Raw genomic sequence first — 18,195 nt, 5'->3', positions numbered from 1 at the left:
TGCATTGGAAATTCTAAGGGTTGTCAACTCACAATATATGTGCTTTAATGATGAAATTCATTATCTGATAGTGCATAACCTAGATCTTGTATTGTACATTGGTTGGATAGGGTTGTGTTGAGGTTACTGCCGTAGTTGTTGTGACTGCTGAGATTGCACTCGATGATGAGGGCGGTGTGGCAAGGTTTGGGTTGTAATTTTCTGAGAGGGAACCTCTTGGCAATTCTTCACTCATTGGAGGAACATATTCGGCGACGACAACTCTTGGATTTGGAACAATATTTCTCATCTTCATAAACTCAGTCACTTGTTGAGGAATTTCAGCCAACACTTCTTTGGCCAAGTAGGTATAAGGTTGATTCTTGAATTGATTGAATGGAACAAATTGTACAATGTCTCTACTTGCGTATTTGAAGGTGTAAGGAGATCTGAGCCTTCCATCATCACCATCGAGAGTGACCATGGACTTGAAATCGGCATTTCCAACTCCTACAATAATTATGGAAAGAGGTAATTCACTTCCCCTCACAATTTCTTCAATGGTTGAATCCATATCATTGATAGCTCCATCTGTGATAATCAACAAAATATAATATTCTTGATTTTGTTGTGAAATTGGTTGGGAGGCAATCTGGCATGCTGTTTTAATCACGTTCGCAAATAACGTTGGTCCACTCAGAGAAACATTATTAAGAGCTTGTCTATATGCTTGTAAAATTCCTTCAACACCATAACATTCTGGTTGTTGAGGATTTCCATTCAATGCAAAACAGTGAGAAGTTGAGCCATTAATATATCCTCCATAACCAAAACATGGGAATTTCTTATCATAGTCATAATCGCTGAGAATTTGACCTACTGCATAAATGGCAGACTCGTACTGATTCATTTGACCTGGCTTGTTATAGTGAAGGGAGTGAGGATCAGTAACATTACCATTTGAGGCAGTAACTATTTCATGTGTTGATGCGTCAAAGGAATTATGATCACGAAACACAAATAATGTATTAAATATTTCTTGAATTCATAATTATGAATCAACTTACAATCTATGGCAACCAACAAATTCATCCTAAGTCCTCCAGAAATAAAGTCCAAGAATGAATAATTTTTTACGAGTTTGGCAGATTTTGCAACTAAATCTCCAGTGTGCTCTTTTCCTTTCTTCTTATTCTTGTTGATCAATTTTAGAGAGAGAGTGCCCTTCATAATGGAATCAAGATTTGTTTCACACTCTCCAATGAAATCTGGTTGAGAGAATTTGTCATAATCATAGACACTAATTTTTAGAGGTCTCATCACGTCTCCATTGCACAATTTGGTTAATGGCATTCTGAAAGGCTTCCAAACTGGGTTGAGTGTATTCATGATAGTTTCCGATTGAAAAACATTAATATATTGTCCATTGTGGAGCTTTTCAATAATGAAAAATGGATCGGACTGTTAGTCATGCAAAATATAATTGTGAAGATCAATGTCACATCTCGTCCAAGTCACTGTAATCACTTACCTTTCCGAAAAAGTCCATCTATTAATTGTAAATCAATTGCCATCATGGAAAATGACAATCCATTAGCAGTAGTACAACATTCAACATTGAATTTAAAAAAGAGAGACATGTGTCAATAAAATTTTCTAAAATGATATTATGACATACCTTCGCCAACGAAATGCCAGCCAATTGAATTTCCACATCATCGGTCACATTTGAATTGATTTGCTCGGCACTGACAATTATTGTTCCTCGGGATGTCTTGGAATGACCAACACAAAGATGTTTGATTAATTTTTGACCTCTGCTTCCACAAATTTCGCCCAGAGTAGTTGTCATTTCTCCAATAAAGTCGTCATCATTCAATGTAGCGGTCGAGTTATCGATATCATACACAGCAAATTTCAAATGCTGAACTTCTTCAAAAAAGTAATCCAAAACAAAAGATTTCACAAAGTTCGGATTTAAATTGTCTCGCACAGTTTCAGTTTCGCCCAATAATTTCCAAGTCTACAGTCATGTTGTTTTAGATTGAGAAAAAACGAGATCAAATTGTCGAGACGATCACGAATAAATTTTGAAAATTCAGAATGATACAGGATAAATAATTGGCTATTGAATGTACTTACAAATTGTGGATGGTTCTGAGGATATCCAATATAAACCAACACTCTCGGATCAGACTTGCTCAACACGTCCATCTAATCAAAAATGTTTCATCAGATGAAATTTTCATGATTTCTTCAAGACTTACATTTTTCAAATTACGACAAGAAATATGTAATTCTACTTTGGATGAGCATTGCGGAGGAGGTGGTCCGTTCGTAGGCATCATCATCATGGGTGGTTGTACTTGTGGATTCAAGGGATAGGGAGTTGGCATTTTTTTATTGCTTGTTGTTGTGGTTCAGAAACTGAAAATAGAAGAATTTCAATAACAGGCACGTGAAAAGAGGGCGATCTTTGTTAGGGCTAGTATTGGAATCGATTTGGAATTACACGTGAACGAATGAATTAAGGCTTTTTTCACATCTTAGAGTCGGTTTGATTTCAAGGAGCGAGAAAGACTATCCAAATATTAAGAACAAAACTCACACAAGTATGTTATATTTAAAACTCCATTTATTGTGCCGTAAAACTCCCAATGATCATTCTCTCTTCATTCCACTCTCCTTTCCATTAAAGTCTTCGTTTGGCAGCTGCCTCTAATTCTCGATAGAACACCAAGGTCTTATCCTCACCTCTGAAAGGACTCAAATACACATACAACTTTCCAAGAGGATCATACGTCTCAGCCAAATCCTTTCCGTTTCTAACCTCCAAGAAGGGATGAGGATTGTAGAATCTTCTCAAACCATTAATTCCTACATTGGCATATAAAAAGTAAAATCCATAATAAAAGACAAAGAACATGGACACGGCCAACACTGCCGAAAGGATAAGAATTCCTCCAAAATTCAAATACCAGAAGAAATATCCTGTTCTAAACTCCCAAGGTTTCATGGAGAGTTTGAATCTCAAATGGAAAGGATTATGAAGAGTTTTATAAGTACCAGCAACATCATCAAAGAAACCGATATGAAGAGGAGTTTTCAGTTGAAGGTTTCGAGTTTGAACCACTTGAGAAGATCCCATCACTAGGATGGATTTCGAGTTGAGATGTTGTAATAGTTTGTTGTTGTTGTTCTTTAAAGATTGTACAACGAATGGTAATCTAGAAGGTTGACGATTCAGCTTGGACAACATGTTGTGCGATGTGAATGGGTGAGTTGTTTTGTTTGAATGAATGAATGGCGGCTCTGTTTTCAAACACACACTTGTTTACAAACGAATTGGAAAATTGAAACAATTCTCAAATATGGAAATTGTATGAAATTGTTCACGTCCTTAAGGATGTTTTTTTGTCTGCCTTAAACTCTTGTGTACAGCATTTTCGTTTTGAGAGTTTTTTTGAGTGCAGCTAGAATTTATTCATGCCGTCTTTGCACAGGTTTTTCAAAGAGAAAGCTTGTTATTTACAATTTGTTGAAAACTAGAGTTCATAGTGTACAGAGCAGTGGGTAAGCGGTGTGGTAGTTGTTGTATTATAGTCATAGTACAGTCAATTCGAGATGATCATTATCCGAAATGCAAAAATAGAAATAACATGCTACTTAAAACATGTTACTATTCTTTCTCGAGATGATATTAAACGATTTTCTTCGTTGTGTTCGTTTTTGTTGTAATTGTTCTTCTTGCTCTTGTTGCGCTTGTTGTTTTCGTTGTAATTCTTGTTGTAAGATGGATTCTTGTTGCTGAACCGGAGAACTTCCATAGTAACAACTCATACGGGATCGTGTGGCTGCTGTTGGAGTGGGTGCTGTCGTGGTTTGACTTCTTCGTCTATTATTGTTGGATGATGATGAAGGAATTTTGAAACTATTTCTTTTACTACCACCGCTGTTACTGTCTGTATTCCGTTCGAGTCCTTGTAGATTCATGCGCTCTGCAAAATCATCGTCGATCGAGGTTGTGGGTTGATGAGTTTTTGGTTGGAATTGTTGTGTTTGTGATCGAAGGGCGTAAATACTTGTCCCTTTCGAAAATCTCGAATGTCATCGGCAGAGTGTGCAGAGGTGAGAAGAGAGGTGGCTTGATTTTGGCCCATTGTTGTTGTGACTACTCGTAGTACTGGCTGTTCTGAAGACTGAACGTGAATTTGTGGATGGTGATTTGCAAAAAACTGTGGTGACAGATGGCAGTGCTTTTTTTTGAATCCTGCTTCATTGAATAAATATGGTTGAGCAGTTACGTTTTTGACCTGTATTGAAAGAGGACAAGATTGGTGCGCAAATATGTCGATTGCGTATTAAATTTGAATTTGGCGTCTGCAATAAAGGCAAGGCATTTGTGACAAACACAAGGATGACAAAGAGCACTCAATGATAACATGTCAGGTCTCAACCACGACTGATGAAAAAATTGAGTTTATGTGTTACAGGTTATTGAAATTTTACAATTACTTGGATTCAACAAGATCAAGCTTTCCGAGAACCCATTGAATACCTTCATCTAGACCTGTTCCAGTCTTTGCGCTGCAGGCTTGAATGTGCCAATCTCTTCCCTTGATAGCATGTAAATTCAGTACTTTAGCTATTTCCCAGCAGACGCAGCAATGAGAGGAATATCTTGCTTATTAGCAAAAACAAGACATGGAATTCCAGCAAGATTTTCATCTTTTAACAAACAATCAAGTTCGTATCCTGCCTCTTCAAAACGATTTCTGTCTGTTGAATCAACCACGTAAATGATGGCATCGGCATTCTTGTAGTAATTTGGCCAGTATGGTCTGATAGCCTTTTGACCTCCGATATCCCACACATTGAGTTTCACGTTACCAGTTTGCACTGATTTAATATTGAATCCTTGTGTTGGCATAACTGTGGAAATTTCCTCCTTCTCTCCTGCCAAACTCTTCAACGAGCAAGTCTTTCCGCTGTTATCAAGACCTAAAATCAAAATACGAGCCTCCTTATCAGATTTTCTGAGACCTCTAATGAAATCAAGCAAACCCATTTTGTATACAATAAATTGTTGTTGTATGAATTGTAGCGAGTGATTTAAAAATTCGTTCGGGTGGTCTATAGTTGTAGTGTTGTTACACAGTACAGCTGTGGTTGTCGTGAATTTTTTTCGTAGTGGTTTTGTTTTCTGGTTGGCGGGGTTGTTATGACAACGTTGTCGCTACAAATCATTACACAATACAATGCGAATATACATCCGAGTTCATGTCGAATCAGAATACGCATAATGCCTTCCTTTGGAAATATCAAATTACAAACATACATTTCGTCAACACAATTGTTTGAGGCTGTGTTTGGATGTATGAGAATTTAAGAATACATATGGAGTATGAAAACTAGTAAAAAGAGAACTTGAATGGCTACGGCCATATCACGATGAATGCACCTCATCCCGTCCGATTTGAGAAGTTAAGCATCGTCGAGCTGCATCAGTACTGAGGTTGGAGACAACTTGGGAACCTGCAGTGCTGTAGCCTTTTTTCCTTTTTCATTTTCAATCCATCCTTGAAATGAATATTTGTTTTAGCTTTGTGTTATGGAATAAATAACACAAACCTTCCAACCTATTCTTCTCTCTCCAATTCAGCTCCTCTACCAGAAGATGACATTTTTGATTTTAATGGCTGACATTTCCACAATTTAGAAATCTTCCATAAACTTTCACATTCCTCTACTAGTCTCGAAATGTGATCATCTCTCTCAATTTTCATTTTCCAATTTCCTTCTTTGTTCTTTTCGTGAATTTCTAATTTCATTGTTTCTGAACACAGAGCACCATTTCGAGATCGATCAAACTCGACAAATTATTCATTTTCAAAAAAAACAAAACACAACCACGTTACAAAAAAATGCAATCATCCCCAACAGCAGTTGCCTCATCATCGAGTCAACAGCCTCATGCAGTAACTGCTGCGATCAGTCGGAGGCAATCTCTGAGAAGACAATCCATTCATCTCAGTAGTGGAAATACTTCGGGATTGTTTGCAGCATTGAAAGAGAGTGCAAATTCAGTGGCACCTTCGTATTCGCAACTGCAAAGGAAAGTCATTAAAGAATGGTTGGAATCAGAGACGTTGAGTGATACAGAGAAGGATTTGTGGGAATTGTTGAAGGATGGAGTGGTGTTAGTGAGGTAGGTGTTGTAGTGGATGTGTGTGTTATTGGAAGTCAATAATTGTGATGATTATGAACTGTTGCAATGGATTTTTGTAATTTTCGAATGTTATGATTTTTTGTTGACTGCTGTCGCTTTACCAAATTTGTCATGACAGATTAATTTGTTTGGTAAAGAATTTACGAGCTGGAGATTACATGGCACAGATATCCCTCGAACCACAAGGAGATGCTTCTCTCATTCACAATAATATTTCCTTCTTTTTAGAAGAATGTAAATCCTTATCGAACGAAATTCCAACCAACTGGACACCTGCCACTCTTGTAAATAATTTGGACATTCATGCCATTTGTCACACCATTGAAAAATTATCTAAATTTTGCGAAAAGTCTCAAACTAGTGGACTCGATACATTTTTAAAGATACCAGAGATTGAAACCAAAGAAAGACGAGTTCAACGAACGTCCTCCGTGATTGAAGAGTTGAAACAAGTGAGTGTTAGTTTTGTATTGAATAGAATTTTGCTCGAGTTAGAGAGCTCGGATCCACAATATTTGGCAACATTGGCCACTCTGTTAAAAATGAAAGATGAACATTGGTGTCAAGAATTTGTTCAGAAAGGAGGCGTAAAACTCATTTCAAAAGTCATTGAAAAGTTGAATCATGTATACAAGACACAGAAAGAAAAAGTTGTACAGGGAAATTATATTTATTGTTTACTCATTTTGCTTGAGAAGGAATTCTATGCTCCATTTCTAGAGTATCCATCTCCAATTACAATTTTGACGAATATTTTGACCAAGAAGGAATCATTGGTGACGAGGAAATACATTTTGGATATTTTCATATTGTTGTGTAATCATAGCGAAGAAGGTTTTTGGATTGTATTTGATGCCTTTGTGATCGAGTGTACAAGATTAGCTCAATTGAGTACTCCGAATACCAATACTCGAAACTCACAGTCTTCGTTGATAAGTGACACTGGTTCTTCAAATAACTCTCTCTCCATGAACCCATTCTCTTCATTGGTGACATCCTTTGCTTCCCAACGAGATGGACAATATCGAGCAAAGGTCTTGACTCTCTTTACCTCACTCATGACTTGTCCATTAGATTCATTTGTGAGAATTCGAATAAGATCTCTTTTTTCCGAGTTGGATCTCGATGGTGTCATTACATCCATTGAAAATAGTGACTCGATCAAGACACCCTTAGAGAATATTTTGAAAGAGAAAATTAAGGAACATCGAGAAGTCATGAAAAGGGAAGAACAACAATCACAGGCAGCAAGTGCATTAATGATTTATTCAGATCCAGTGCTCATGTTAAAATTACTCTATTTAGACATGGGAATGAAACAAAATGGTGGCATTGGATATTTATTAGAGGCCATGAAAAGGAAAGGTCATCATTCTGGAGGTAGTAGTAGTAGTCGACTCAGTCCTTCGGCGTCGTCATCTGCTTCTCCTACCTCGGTGACATCTCCTCGATCAGTTCTCTCGTCGCCCTCTTCGACAGGAGCTGAAGAAGCAGAATTGAAAATGTTACGAAATTTGGCTCGAGTTCAAAAACAACGAATAGACAAGTTGAAGGAACAAGTACGAGCTGCCGAGACCATGACACAACAAAAGTTTGTACTGACTCCACAAGATGCGAATAATATTTCGGATCGAATTATTTTACAGGATATCAAATTTCAGCTCACACAATCCTTGAAGGTGCTAAAAGATCGAGAGAAGGATCTGTCATCGAATGTGAATATTCAACAACAACAATAATTGTGAATGGTGACTGTTGGTTCTGAACTCGGCTATGTATTAAACGTTTTGAATACTATGATTACTATTTCTGTGAATTGTGACTACTGCTGGTTCGTTTGAGCAATAGTTTTAACATGGTTTCTGGAGATTTCAATTCAATTACGAAGGAGGGAGGTAGAATCACCCAACCACAATGGTCAATGTCTTTACCCTCTTTGAAATATCTAATTTCAGAGACCAACTCAATATTCACATTGTCTCTTCTCAATACAGAATGAATTTCTTGCAGATCCACGACATTTTCCAAAGGTGTGTACTTATTGCTGACTAATCGTGCGTCTTGCTCAGTTTCTCCTTCGTATCTATATCTTATAGTCAACATTCTTTCACCTTCCATTGAAAAAGATGTGGAAGTGTCAGTGGAAAAACGATGTGCTTTTGAGTTCTCACTAATATTATTTCCGACTGTGGAATGTTTTATCTTTTTTCTTAGATGAATGGATTCTCCAGAGAGTTTCAAAGGATTGTTAAGCAATAGTTTTGCACACCATACTTCAGATTCATTTCCAACCACCGACAGTATCTGAGGTAAATATCTTTTGGGTTTTTGCTGTTTATCGAAGGTGTAATCGCTGTCATTGATTTTGCCAAACACTTCAAACGGAAAAGGGAGCCGACATTCATCATTTACAGATTGTGATGGGGATCCAAATGCAAGCACGATTGATCCATGAGTTACAGAATATGCTAATTCACCATTTTCCAAGACAACTGATGTATCTTGGTGGAGACTGTCATTCAACGGGTCGACGTCTGTTGTCATTAACAATGTACTTCCAAAAGTGACAACAGATGTCATAACGATAGGGATCTGTTCAAACAGTGTTTTTCCAGCGGGTGTATCAAATATACCTATCTTAATAACGATGGACGTAGATTGATTCTGCTTGAACAGTTGAAGATAGGCGTTACCAATGAAAATGCTCTTGTTGATATTTGAGCTCTCTGAAAATACTGTTCCATCAACGACCGATTTGCTTCGTTGCTGAGTTTGTTCCAAGGTCGTTGCAGCACTTTGATCAATAGCGCTCTCAGGAAGTTCTTTCAAACTCTTCTTTTTGATATTAGTAATAATTTGGAGTTGGAGCGATTCACTCGAGTCTTTAAATTTTTCTAAGGTGTCGCTAGTTTCATCTGCCAACTTTCGAAAGGTTCACCAGATGATTTCTCGAAATCCAACAAGTAATACTGTAAAGACTTTAAGTCTTCGACCTGCATTCTTCACCAAGGAGCTGTAATTTCGCAAGAAGGAATACACCTCATTCCAATCAGAACGATCCATTGAATCAAACCCTCCTTTCTTTTGAACGTGAAGGAAAAGATGGAACAAATCGAGAGGAACTGATCTCCACATGGGAAAAGGAGAAGGAAATGCACGAGGTTTGTTTTCATACATGAAGTTTAAATATTGTCTTAAGAATCGTTCTTCAACAGATGCGTTAAGGGAAGGAGCCTTATGGATATAAAAAGTTAAATATTCCATCAAGGAACTGATCGAAGAATCCTTTTTCGAAGAGGATGAAGAAGAAGCAGACGATCCGCTTCTTGCAGAGAATTTACGAGCCCTTCGTATTGGGGTTTTGAACTCGTCTCGTTTCTTGTTCGGAAGATCAATCCTAGTTGACTTGTCAAGTAAATTTGTTGCCTCAGAAGCCTCCAACAATGAGGAAACATCTTTTGAGTATTGTCTGGTCATTGATCTTCTCATACTGTGCGATGATTGTTCCGAACTTCCCTGTTTCAGTTGAATTGGTTCTTCCTTCTCAATGACCAGAGTTGGAGATTGACAATAGTTTGAAAAACGATTACAACTTGAAGTATTAGCAAACACTTTGATCTGGAACGGACTTTGAAACGATGAAGGCGCAGAGTAAGAGCCTTCATCTTCCTCCGACTCGCTCAAGATGTACTCATCTTCTGTAGAATCATAAGAAGCCTCATCTGATTCTTGAGTCATTTCCTCTTTCTCTGTTCTCATCTTTTTCTGTATTGAAGAGAAATCCTTATTAAAGCCTTTGCAGTTGAAGGAATGGACTTGTTTGAATTTTTTTTCAAATTACTGAAGTTATTTACAACCTTAACCCAGTTATTGTAGCTTTTTCAGTGGAACAACCTTTGTTTCATTAACGATATTTACTATTTTATAGTAAAAAATTCAAAAAAAATGGAACGAAAAGTCTCATCATCAATTTTTGACACTCTCTCGGGAGTGAATGCCGATATGGATGATTTATTGGAGGAAGAAGAGGCCAACGACAAACATTGGCAACAAAAACATGGCGTGATGATTTTTTCTTACGAAATCGACCCTTGATGAATGAAGAAATTGCTCTCGAGTACTTTTGTAATCGGACCAATCCGTTCTACTCGAAAAAGTCGGTCAATGAAACCGTACGAATGCAACAGATTGGAAACATTGATCGGAATGCTCTTCTTGAGAGTACTGAAGGTATACGGTATTCAATTGATTCGAAACGATCCAAACCACCCACGTTATATATCGTGAAAAAGGAAAAAGTTGAAAAAAAAGATAAGAATAATCCTAAATTATTGAATTTGTATTATATTGCAGCAGGAATTGTTTATCAATCTCCATCTATTTATGATGTTATTCAGGCAAGATCATTTAATGCTCTCAATTTACTGAATCAAACATTTAAAGAAATTCAACCTTTTGTGGAATATTCAGCCGATGATACCACCAATCTTAAAAGCCCTGCACAACCAGAGGATCAAAATATGGAAGATGAAATTTATGTTGGATCAATTCCTCCCTATTCTATGCAAATGCAAAATCACGTCTCTAAATTAATTGACATGATCGATATGCAAACGAATGCTCTTATTCAAGAAAAACAAAACAGGATACAACAACAGCAACAGCAATTAATGGCCACAATGTCAACCACCTCTGGTACTGAGGTAGTGCTGCCACCTAATCCTCCCCACTTTTGACCGTTGCAGTATTAAACACATTTCATTCGAATAAGGTCTTGTTTATTGTAAGTGACACTTGCCCAGCTTTTTTCAATAGAACTACCTAATCATCAATAAACAATAATACACGCCTGACAAATTAGCCTTATTGAAATCAAAACAATTTCAATGAGTCTCATCGCGACATCATTCAAATCAATAACTGGCATATGTGCGCCAATATGGCCGCTATTGGTGCGACATTTAAACGGTTGCACTTTGAATCTCCATAAGGAATCGATTTTAATTTTCAAAATAAAAATCTAAAACAACAACCACGTGTTGCTGAACGAACTCGTTGAATATAACACACAACCACCAATTTCAAAATGTTCAATTGCGTAATGAAAGGAAACCACTTGGTGTGGAACACTGAATTTGAGGAAGCAAGAGATTACTTGAATCCATTAAAGAGCAACCCTAGAATGGCCTTTGAGCTCGGATCTATTGGTATGTTTTGAGTGCTTTCTCATTATATTGATTTGTATATTTACGTAACGAATCATTGAATTTGTGTTCATTGTCGATGGTGTGTACTGTGGTCGTGTCGGAACACACACTAACGTTCAAATGAATTCGGTGATGATCATCACCCAAAAATTTATTTCTCAAAAAACGACAATTATTCCTTTCTGTTACCATGATCTTTTTCATTGAATTCATATATACATGACGATGCGTGATCGGTTTCATCACTACACGATTCACCTTTTTCATCAATTGTGGACTGTTATTGAATGAAAATAGCTGCTCTCTCCTCAAACATTTCAGGTGAGACTGCCATGAGAGAACAAGGAATGAGCGATCTTGAACATGCCGAACACGCCTTGAAAAAGATCAGTAAAAAAGATGATATCCTTAAACTCGTTGAAGAATATAAGACATGGAACAAGAAGTTAAAGGAACATCGGAAGACTACTACACTCAAACTGAACGGACCCATAAAAACTATATGGAATTAGAAGAGATGAGTGAAGAGCAAATTCTTCACAATTTTGAACTCGATTTGACATTGTTGAACGGAGAGACTCATTTGTTGAGAGGTATTCTACAATTTCATGCCTCGTCTTATTTGAAAGGGTTTTATAATTTGAGAAAGGCCTATTTGAAATTTAAGGAAGTCCATACAACTGTTGATAGCTTGAAAGATGAACCAAAGACTTCATCTAAATTTGTACACAGTGATTTAATTCACAGTTGTTATTTTGGATTGGGGTATGTTTATTTTGCTTTTACATTTATTAACATATCCACTCACGATTCACATTATCACACTGGACGTTTACAATTCCACTATCACACCCCATAGCATTTTCAATTTCATGCTTTCAATTTTACCTCCAACACTAGCTAAAATTTTGAGCGTTTTAGGATTTGATGCCGACAGAGATCAAGGTCTGCATTATTTGAAACAAGTACATGATTATGGTGGTAGACACTTGGGAAATGGTGGATTCATGTTGTGCTTGAACTACTTGTTTATTCCTAGAGCATTGCAAGACAGAGAGAAGAACCTTCAGGAAGTCTCTCCAATTTTAGAGAGAATTGGTGCCCGCTTCCCAAAGAGTGGCTTCTTTAAATTTATTCACTCTCACTATGACAGAAAGGCTGGAGACATTAATGCTGCTATTTCTAATCTCAAGGACGCCATTCAGATCACAGCAAAGAGTATGGGAACAAAGCCCAACAATTTTCTGTTTGAACTTGGAATTTGTTACATGTTAACCATGAACTTTACTGAAGCATCGACAGTTATGGACGATTTGATCAAGTCTGAAAAGGAATTTGACACAAAGGGAATTTGTTGCATGCTTCTTGCCGTTTGTAAATTGAAACTTGGTGACAAAGAGGGTGCCAATGTGCTTATCAAAGACTTGGACAAGTACGTCTCCAAAAATTCTCGAATTGACAAGTTTGCTCTCGAAAAGATTGACTTGATTAAGTACATCAATACTGAAGAGGAAAGGCATTTAATGATGCTTGTTTCTATTTTCCAAATTCTTTACTTGAGAAGAGATTTGGCAAACTTGTCTGCTGACATTGCAGATCCACTCTATCAATTTTTCCTAGATGTTGCCAAAGATGTGAAAATTGATGAAAAGAGCAAGGTCCACGGTGACATTGAATCTGGTATTTGTGTGGTCAAGGGACAATTCTTGAGACAAATAGGAAAGAGAGAAGAATCTGTTGCAGAGTTCCAGAAAGCTCTCAATTTTGAAAACAAGATCAAACTCGAAAAGCAATGGATTGCCTTCTCCTTCTATGAAATTGCAGAGTCTAGTTATCTGAATGAATTCAAGACCGAGTCTGATACCAAGAAGAAGCTCCATATTTTACATGAGGTTAAGAAGAATTTAGAAAAATGCAACAAATTGAGTGGATACCCATTCGAAGAAGTCTTGCACAGTCGTGCCAAGCTTGCATTAAAACAAGTCGAGGCTGAGCTCAAAGAATTGAGTCAAAAGGAGAAATAAAACTCTTGTGCAAATTAATTCTTTGTGTCATTTGGTCAAGATCTCAAATGTCACATGAGGAACGTGTGGGAGTTAAAAAACACTCAAATTAAAAATCCTCCACAATGATCAACAGTAGTGATCACCGTGCCGTCACCGACACCTCTTCCATGTTTCATCCTCACACAGCATACCATGAAAACACAACCAATTTTCCACCCCAACTGCGTTCACGTTTCCATTCTCCCATCCTCATCGGACACGGTACCTTTGCCAAAGTCTACAAGTGTCAAGACACCTCTCGAAGCCATCAATGGATTGCGTTACGAGTCGTTCAATGTGCACCAGAAGAGACAGAAATTATCCAAGCTGAACATGATGCTTGTTTATTTCTTCAACGAAACGATGTTGCATGTGATTATTTGGTTCCCATTCTCGACATTATAGAATTGAATCCATTTTGTTTGGCCATCGTGATGCCTCTCTATGAATACGGAGATTTGGAACACTTTATATCTGAATTGGTTTTGAAAAAGCAACAACAACAACACACTCCAATGGGCTACTATGTGTTAATTTTACAAATCATGATTCAATTAACCATTGCTTTAAATATCGTGCATCGACAAGGTCATTGTCATTGTGACCTTTCATTGAAAAACATTTTTGTGAAACATTACGACGACAAGTTACAACAGGTACAAATCGTGTTGGGTGATTTTGGAATGGTACTTTCAACGGAAAATACTCTCACTCTTTCTCAACGAAGAGGAACTTTGGAATATTTACCTCCAGATGCTCTTCATGAACGAAGATATAGTCCTAAAACTGATTATTGGAGTTTGGGTGTGGTATTATTTAAATTGTTATTTCCAAATTCGGTAAATTCAATTAGTATTTGTAATTTAGCAGCTGAGTGTGGAACAAGTATGACAATGTCCAATCCGTTAAGACACTCAATGACAAGTGTCCATGCACCTTCTGGACACCCTTTCATGAATCCAATGATTCCTGTCGAACAACAATGGGAGTTTCTATTAAGTCAAACAGTTTTTCAAGCCACTCAAAAGGAAGGAATGAATTTCACACCTGAGATCAGGTCATCATCCAACATGGATCCTGCTTCTGTCCATTTCCATTCATTCCATCATCCTCCACATTTCAATAACCAAATGGATTCCATGAATTTTCATCAGTGTTTGCATGTTTTATTATGTCAAATTTTGGGAGCTTTATTAAGATACAAGAGAGAGGAACGAATGAATACGATCAATGTCTTGGAATTGTTGGGATTGTGTGCAAGTTTGTTATGTTTTCAAGATGATTATAAATTGATACCAATTTCGAAATGGAATGCAAGTCCAATGAAGAGATTTTTCCAAACATGTAAAACCATTCAACAAGGAATTGATTTGTTAAAAGATCCATGTATGAATGACCATGAATTGTTTTCATTAGGTACCAGTTCGAACGGTTTTGGGGAAAAGGACCAAATGACATGTTTGACAACAAATTTTGAAAGACATTCAAACCAATTTGATATGAAAGATTCGAACATGATCATTGAATAACGATTTCATTACATGATTCTCATTATATACATTGCCACCTTGTACAAAAACGACTGCAAAATTTGGGAATTCATACCATTTCCATATAAGGCAGACTTCCACAGAATCAAGAAACATCTCACACACGCCGAGAAGATTTTTGAATCCATCAAGAGCACCAACAGTAGCGACTCATGCACAGGCCATTTATTAGAACAATTTCTTGCCATTTATCACATTCAACAGCAGCAATACGAACAAGCTTTGGACCATTTAGAAAAATCTCTCAAAGCCATCAAAAATCCAATCACACTGAGTTTGAAATATAGTTGCATGATGCAATTAGGTTCTCATCACTTCAATACCGTTATTGATGGATTTACTGATCTCATTCAACGAGTGGGTCCTCATCCCATGTTTTTCTTTCAGAGAGCCATGATGTATTGTCGTTCCAATGATCGACAAGATATTTTGAAAGGAATTCAAGATTTGAGAATGGCACGTCAACTCTGTCCAGAAAGTTTGGCCATTCATTATGTATTAGCAAGTATTTATTCCGGGATAGGAGAAATTTCACAATTGAAACAAGTACTTTTGGACATGATGTCAGTTTTTCGAGGACAGGAAGAAACAAATGATGCATTGAAATTCGTAGCAAGTATCATGAACAGAGAATGTGGCGAATTCCAAAATGCACTCAACTACGCAACTCCCCTCGCACGAAAATATCGAAATTCTCCATTATACATTTTGTGTGCACAATTATTCAAATATTTGAGAAATGACAAGATGAGTCGCCTCTATATATCGATGGCCCTTCAAGTAGAACCCACATGTACATTAGCACACCGTTTCAAACTTCAAACCTTGATGTATTTTAATGCGTTATTATCGGATCAGAAACTTGCAGAACAACAGTGGAGGGAATTGACCAATACGAAAAAGGAAACGATTTCCATGTTCCCAGTCGAAGTGTTGCCATTGTTTCCGGATGGAAGTCCGTATGTTATTGTTCCAATGGCCTTGTTGTTGAATGACAAACCTCCGGCAAGTTCAGATAGTACTTTTACTAATTTTGGAAATCCTTTATGGATGACCAATTACAACCATTCATTTCAACCAAGCAATTCTCAATTCCATGCATCACATGCTTCCTCATCATGGATGCAACCACCATCCTCCTCATTCATTCACACCTTAAACCAAAATCCTTACATGGCTTTTCAAAATCCACAACAAGTCCATCAAAACTTTCAATACCCTCCAAATGTAACTCAATCACACGTATCTTGGATGCAACCACAAACACATCACCCAACAATGAATCACAACCATTCATTTCATTCATTGATGCCATCATCTTCATTGCTAATGACAACTCCAGGAATGAATTCGACAAGTCCTTCTCCACTCATGGACTCAATGAATGGATCGCCAATTCAAGGCGTTCAACCCGTGTCAAGCCGTCCTTCTTCATCCCCATTGTTGACAAGAAAGATCATAATTCGAAAAATGGAATCCAATGCCAAATATTTTCTAAATTTGGAAGCTAGTGAATGGACTTGCATAAAGCAAGTACTTTTAAAAGTGAATCAATTATTGCAACAACGAGCATTGGAATTGAATATGGAACATGTGGAACGAGTATCATTAATGGATGAGACTCAAAAGAGTATTATCACTGATAGTTCACAACTGTTCGAGAATGTCACCTATGTGGCATTGACAAGAGCTCAACAGCTCGAGCTTGAACAATGAGTGAACGGTGATTTACGTTATGGAGATTATGACAAGATGGAAATTTAAAAACAATCCTTTCTCTATTAAGATGCGTCATTTATGTTGTTAATGTTTTTGAGTCATGACATGGAGGCGTCTCAATTTGGAAAAATAACACAAAATGCAAAAAGTCAAAATAAACACAAATGGCATTCCAAAGGTATAAATGACTGAGGACGTGAAGGGAAACTTGAAATAATTGGACATGCTGTAAGGAAATAAAGTAATGAGTCGTGTTTCAGCCAAAATTTGTAACCATAAAAAGAATGCAGTGGGATACATGGCAATCATGAACACATGCCAAAATCGAAACGAAATGTTTGAAAGAAGAAATTCGAAAAGTGCAAAAATTCCAACAATTCCGTGAACTGAAAAATTACTACACAATACGTAAGATCGAATCAAGAAAAAACAATACATGGATACTTACAAATAACAATCAATTCTTAGAGGTTTGTATTGCTCAAACGAGGCTAAACTCCAAAATCCAATACAAACAAGTATGGATGCAGTAATAGTGAGCTCACTCAAGAACCACATGACATTTGACACTGAGAAGGACAAGAGAGGAGTGAGTTCACCTTTTCTCCAATGAATCATAAAATAATGAACCAAGCCAAGGACTGTTTGTAAAGTGAAATATGCAGTGAATACCACAAAGGAAACATTAGTAAGGAAGGAAAGGAATGTCAAATGTCCTTGTTGAATGTACACAAGTTGATAAAGTAAAATCGTGACAAGTGACCACACACATGCCACAGCTCTGAATACAAACAACAATTTGGAAGGTTGAAAAGGTTTGGATGAAGAAAATTTGGTAGAAAGGATTATAGATTCATAAAGAAAGTGAGAGGGTATTTTCAAACTGTTGAATTCAACTCATGAATCATAACGTTGTTTTACAAACACTTTTGAAACTTACTTTAGGGTGGGACAAGTAGAGGTTAGACAAGTTTGACTTTGACCAGAACTGTTCTTAGATTTCTCAGAAGGGCTCGCCATAGTCAAATCGTTTTCATCCTCATCATCGCTCGAGGAGGGAACATCTGGCGATAGTGAGGACTCTGATCGACTTGTCTTCTTCATTGAATGATCTTGTGTGTGATGTTCATCTTGTGGTTGAATCGAACGTATGGATTTTGAAGTGAAACCCTTGACTCGAAACATCCAAACTGTGCACAACAGCAACAAGACGAGTACACAAATGTTATTAACCATGAACACCCAACTATGAACAGTCATGACATTGGTGATCTCCATTCTTGTTGGAACTCGGTACAAGTCCAAGAGTGTGTGTGGAATTTGTTGTGCAAGACTCATGTTGAACAATGTGTGCGTTAACAGAAGAAACCAGTATAGAGAAATATTGAACCTAGAATAAGCGAATGTTGAGAGTTAGAGCGTTGTGTCGAGTTATTTGTTTTTCAAAGAAGGCAATTAAATTGTCG

The 18,195-nt window shown here is 37.2% G+C and overlaps 10 protein-coding genes across 10 annotated transcripts; 4 read left to right on the top strand and 6 right to left on the bottom strand.

The window, feature by feature from the left end:
* Positions 1 to 79: 79 nt before the first annotated feature.
* Positions 80 to 2,375, bottom strand: C9374_002974 (uncharacterized protein; the record flags this gene model as incomplete). Its single annotated transcript, XM_044692450.1, has 6 exons — positions 80 to 951; positions 1,047 to 1,440; positions 1,511 to 1,528; positions 1,658 to 2,002; positions 2,122 to 2,193; positions 2,247 to 2,375. The coding sequence occupies 6 exons, from the start codon at positions 2,373 to 2,375 to the stop codon at positions 80 to 82; spliced, it is 1,830 nt and encodes a 609-aa protein (XP_044549818.1).
* A 296-nt stretch (positions 2,376 to 2,671) lies between these two features.
* C9374_002973 (uncharacterized protein) lies at positions 2,672 to 3,238 on the bottom strand (the record flags this gene model as incomplete). Its single annotated transcript, XM_044692449.1, has 1 exon — positions 2,672 to 3,238. The coding sequence occupies one exon, from the start codon at positions 3,236 to 3,238 to the stop codon at positions 2,672 to 2,674; it is 567 nt and encodes a 188-aa protein (XP_044549817.1).
* Positions 3,239 to 3,645: 407 nt separating this feature from the next.
* On the bottom strand, positions 3,646 to 3,972 carry C9374_002972 (uncharacterized protein; the record flags this gene model as incomplete). Its single annotated transcript, XM_044692448.1, has 1 exon — positions 3,646 to 3,972. One exon carries the CDS (start codon positions 3,970 to 3,972, stop codon positions 3,646 to 3,648), a length of 327 nt encoding a protein of 108 aa, XP_044549816.1.
* Positions 3,973 to 4,624: 652 nt separating this feature from the next.
* Positions 4,625 to 5,047, bottom strand: C9374_002971 (uncharacterized protein; the record flags this gene model as incomplete). Its single annotated transcript, XM_044692447.1, has 1 exon — positions 4,625 to 5,047. One exon carries the CDS (start codon positions 5,045 to 5,047, stop codon positions 4,625 to 4,627), a length of 423 nt encoding a protein of 140 aa, XP_044549815.1.
* Positions 5,048 to 5,903: 856 nt separating this feature from the next.
* Positions 5,904 to 7,947, top strand: C9374_002970 (uncharacterized protein; the record flags this gene model as incomplete). The annotated part of the gene is made up of 2 exons (XM_044692446.1): positions 5,904 to 6,187; positions 6,327 to 7,947. The coding sequence occupies 2 exons, from the start codon at positions 5,904 to 5,906 to the stop codon at positions 7,945 to 7,947; spliced, it is 1,905 nt and encodes a 634-aa protein (XP_044549814.1).
* A 64-nt stretch (positions 7,948 to 8,011) lies between these two features.
* C9374_002969 (uncharacterized protein) lies at positions 8,012 to 9,967 on the bottom strand (the record flags this gene model as incomplete). Its single annotated transcript, XM_044692444.1, has 2 exons — positions 8,012 to 9,130; positions 9,188 to 9,967. The coding sequence occupies 2 exons, from the start codon at positions 9,965 to 9,967 to the stop codon at positions 8,012 to 8,014; spliced, it is 1,899 nt and encodes a 632-aa protein (XP_044549813.1).
* A 335-nt stretch (positions 9,968 to 10,302) lies between these two features.
* Positions 10,303 to 10,944, top strand: C9374_002968 (uncharacterized protein; the record flags this gene model as incomplete). Its single annotated transcript, XM_044692443.1, has 1 exon — positions 10,303 to 10,944. One exon carries the CDS (start codon positions 10,303 to 10,305, stop codon positions 10,942 to 10,944), a length of 642 nt encoding a protein of 213 aa, XP_044549812.1.
* Positions 10,945 to 11,294: 350 nt separating this feature from the next.
* On the top strand, positions 11,295 to 13,439 carry C9374_002967 (uncharacterized protein; the record flags this gene model as incomplete). The annotated part of the gene is made up of 4 exons (XM_044692442.1): positions 11,295 to 11,415; positions 11,713 to 11,736; positions 11,847 to 12,180; positions 12,275 to 13,439. 4 exons carry the CDS (start codon positions 11,295 to 11,297, stop codon positions 13,437 to 13,439), a joined length of 1,644 nt encoding a protein of 547 aa, XP_044549811.1.
* Positions 13,440 to 13,543: 104 nt separating this feature from the next.
* C9374_002966 (uncharacterized protein) lies at positions 13,544 to 16,726 on the top strand (the record flags this gene model as incomplete). Its single annotated transcript, XM_044692441.1, has 2 exons — positions 13,544 to 14,846; positions 15,084 to 16,726. The coding sequence occupies 2 exons, from the start codon at positions 13,544 to 13,546 to the stop codon at positions 16,724 to 16,726; spliced, it is 2,946 nt and encodes a 981-aa protein (XP_044549810.1).
* An 87-nt stretch (positions 16,727 to 16,813) lies between these two features.
* C9374_002965 (uncharacterized protein) lies at positions 16,814 to 17,833 on the bottom strand (the record flags this gene model as incomplete). Its single annotated transcript, XM_044692440.1, has 3 exons — positions 16,814 to 17,126; positions 17,178 to 17,612; positions 17,670 to 17,833. The coding sequence occupies 3 exons, from the start codon at positions 17,831 to 17,833 to the stop codon at positions 16,814 to 16,816; spliced, it is 912 nt and encodes a 303-aa protein (XP_044549809.1).
* Positions 17,834 to 18,195: the final 362 nt, after the last annotated feature.

Source organism: Naegleria lovaniensis (genome assembly GCF_003324165.1).
Source record: "Naegleria lovaniensis strain ATCC 30569 chromosome Unknown tig018, whole genome shotgun sequence".
Classification (NCBI taxonomy): Eukaryota; Heterolobosea; class Eutetramitea; order Acrasida; family Naegleriidae; genus Naegleria; species Naegleria lovaniensis.
Note: the sequence above shows the minus strand (reverse complement) of the source record. Positions and strands in the feature narration are given on the sequence as shown.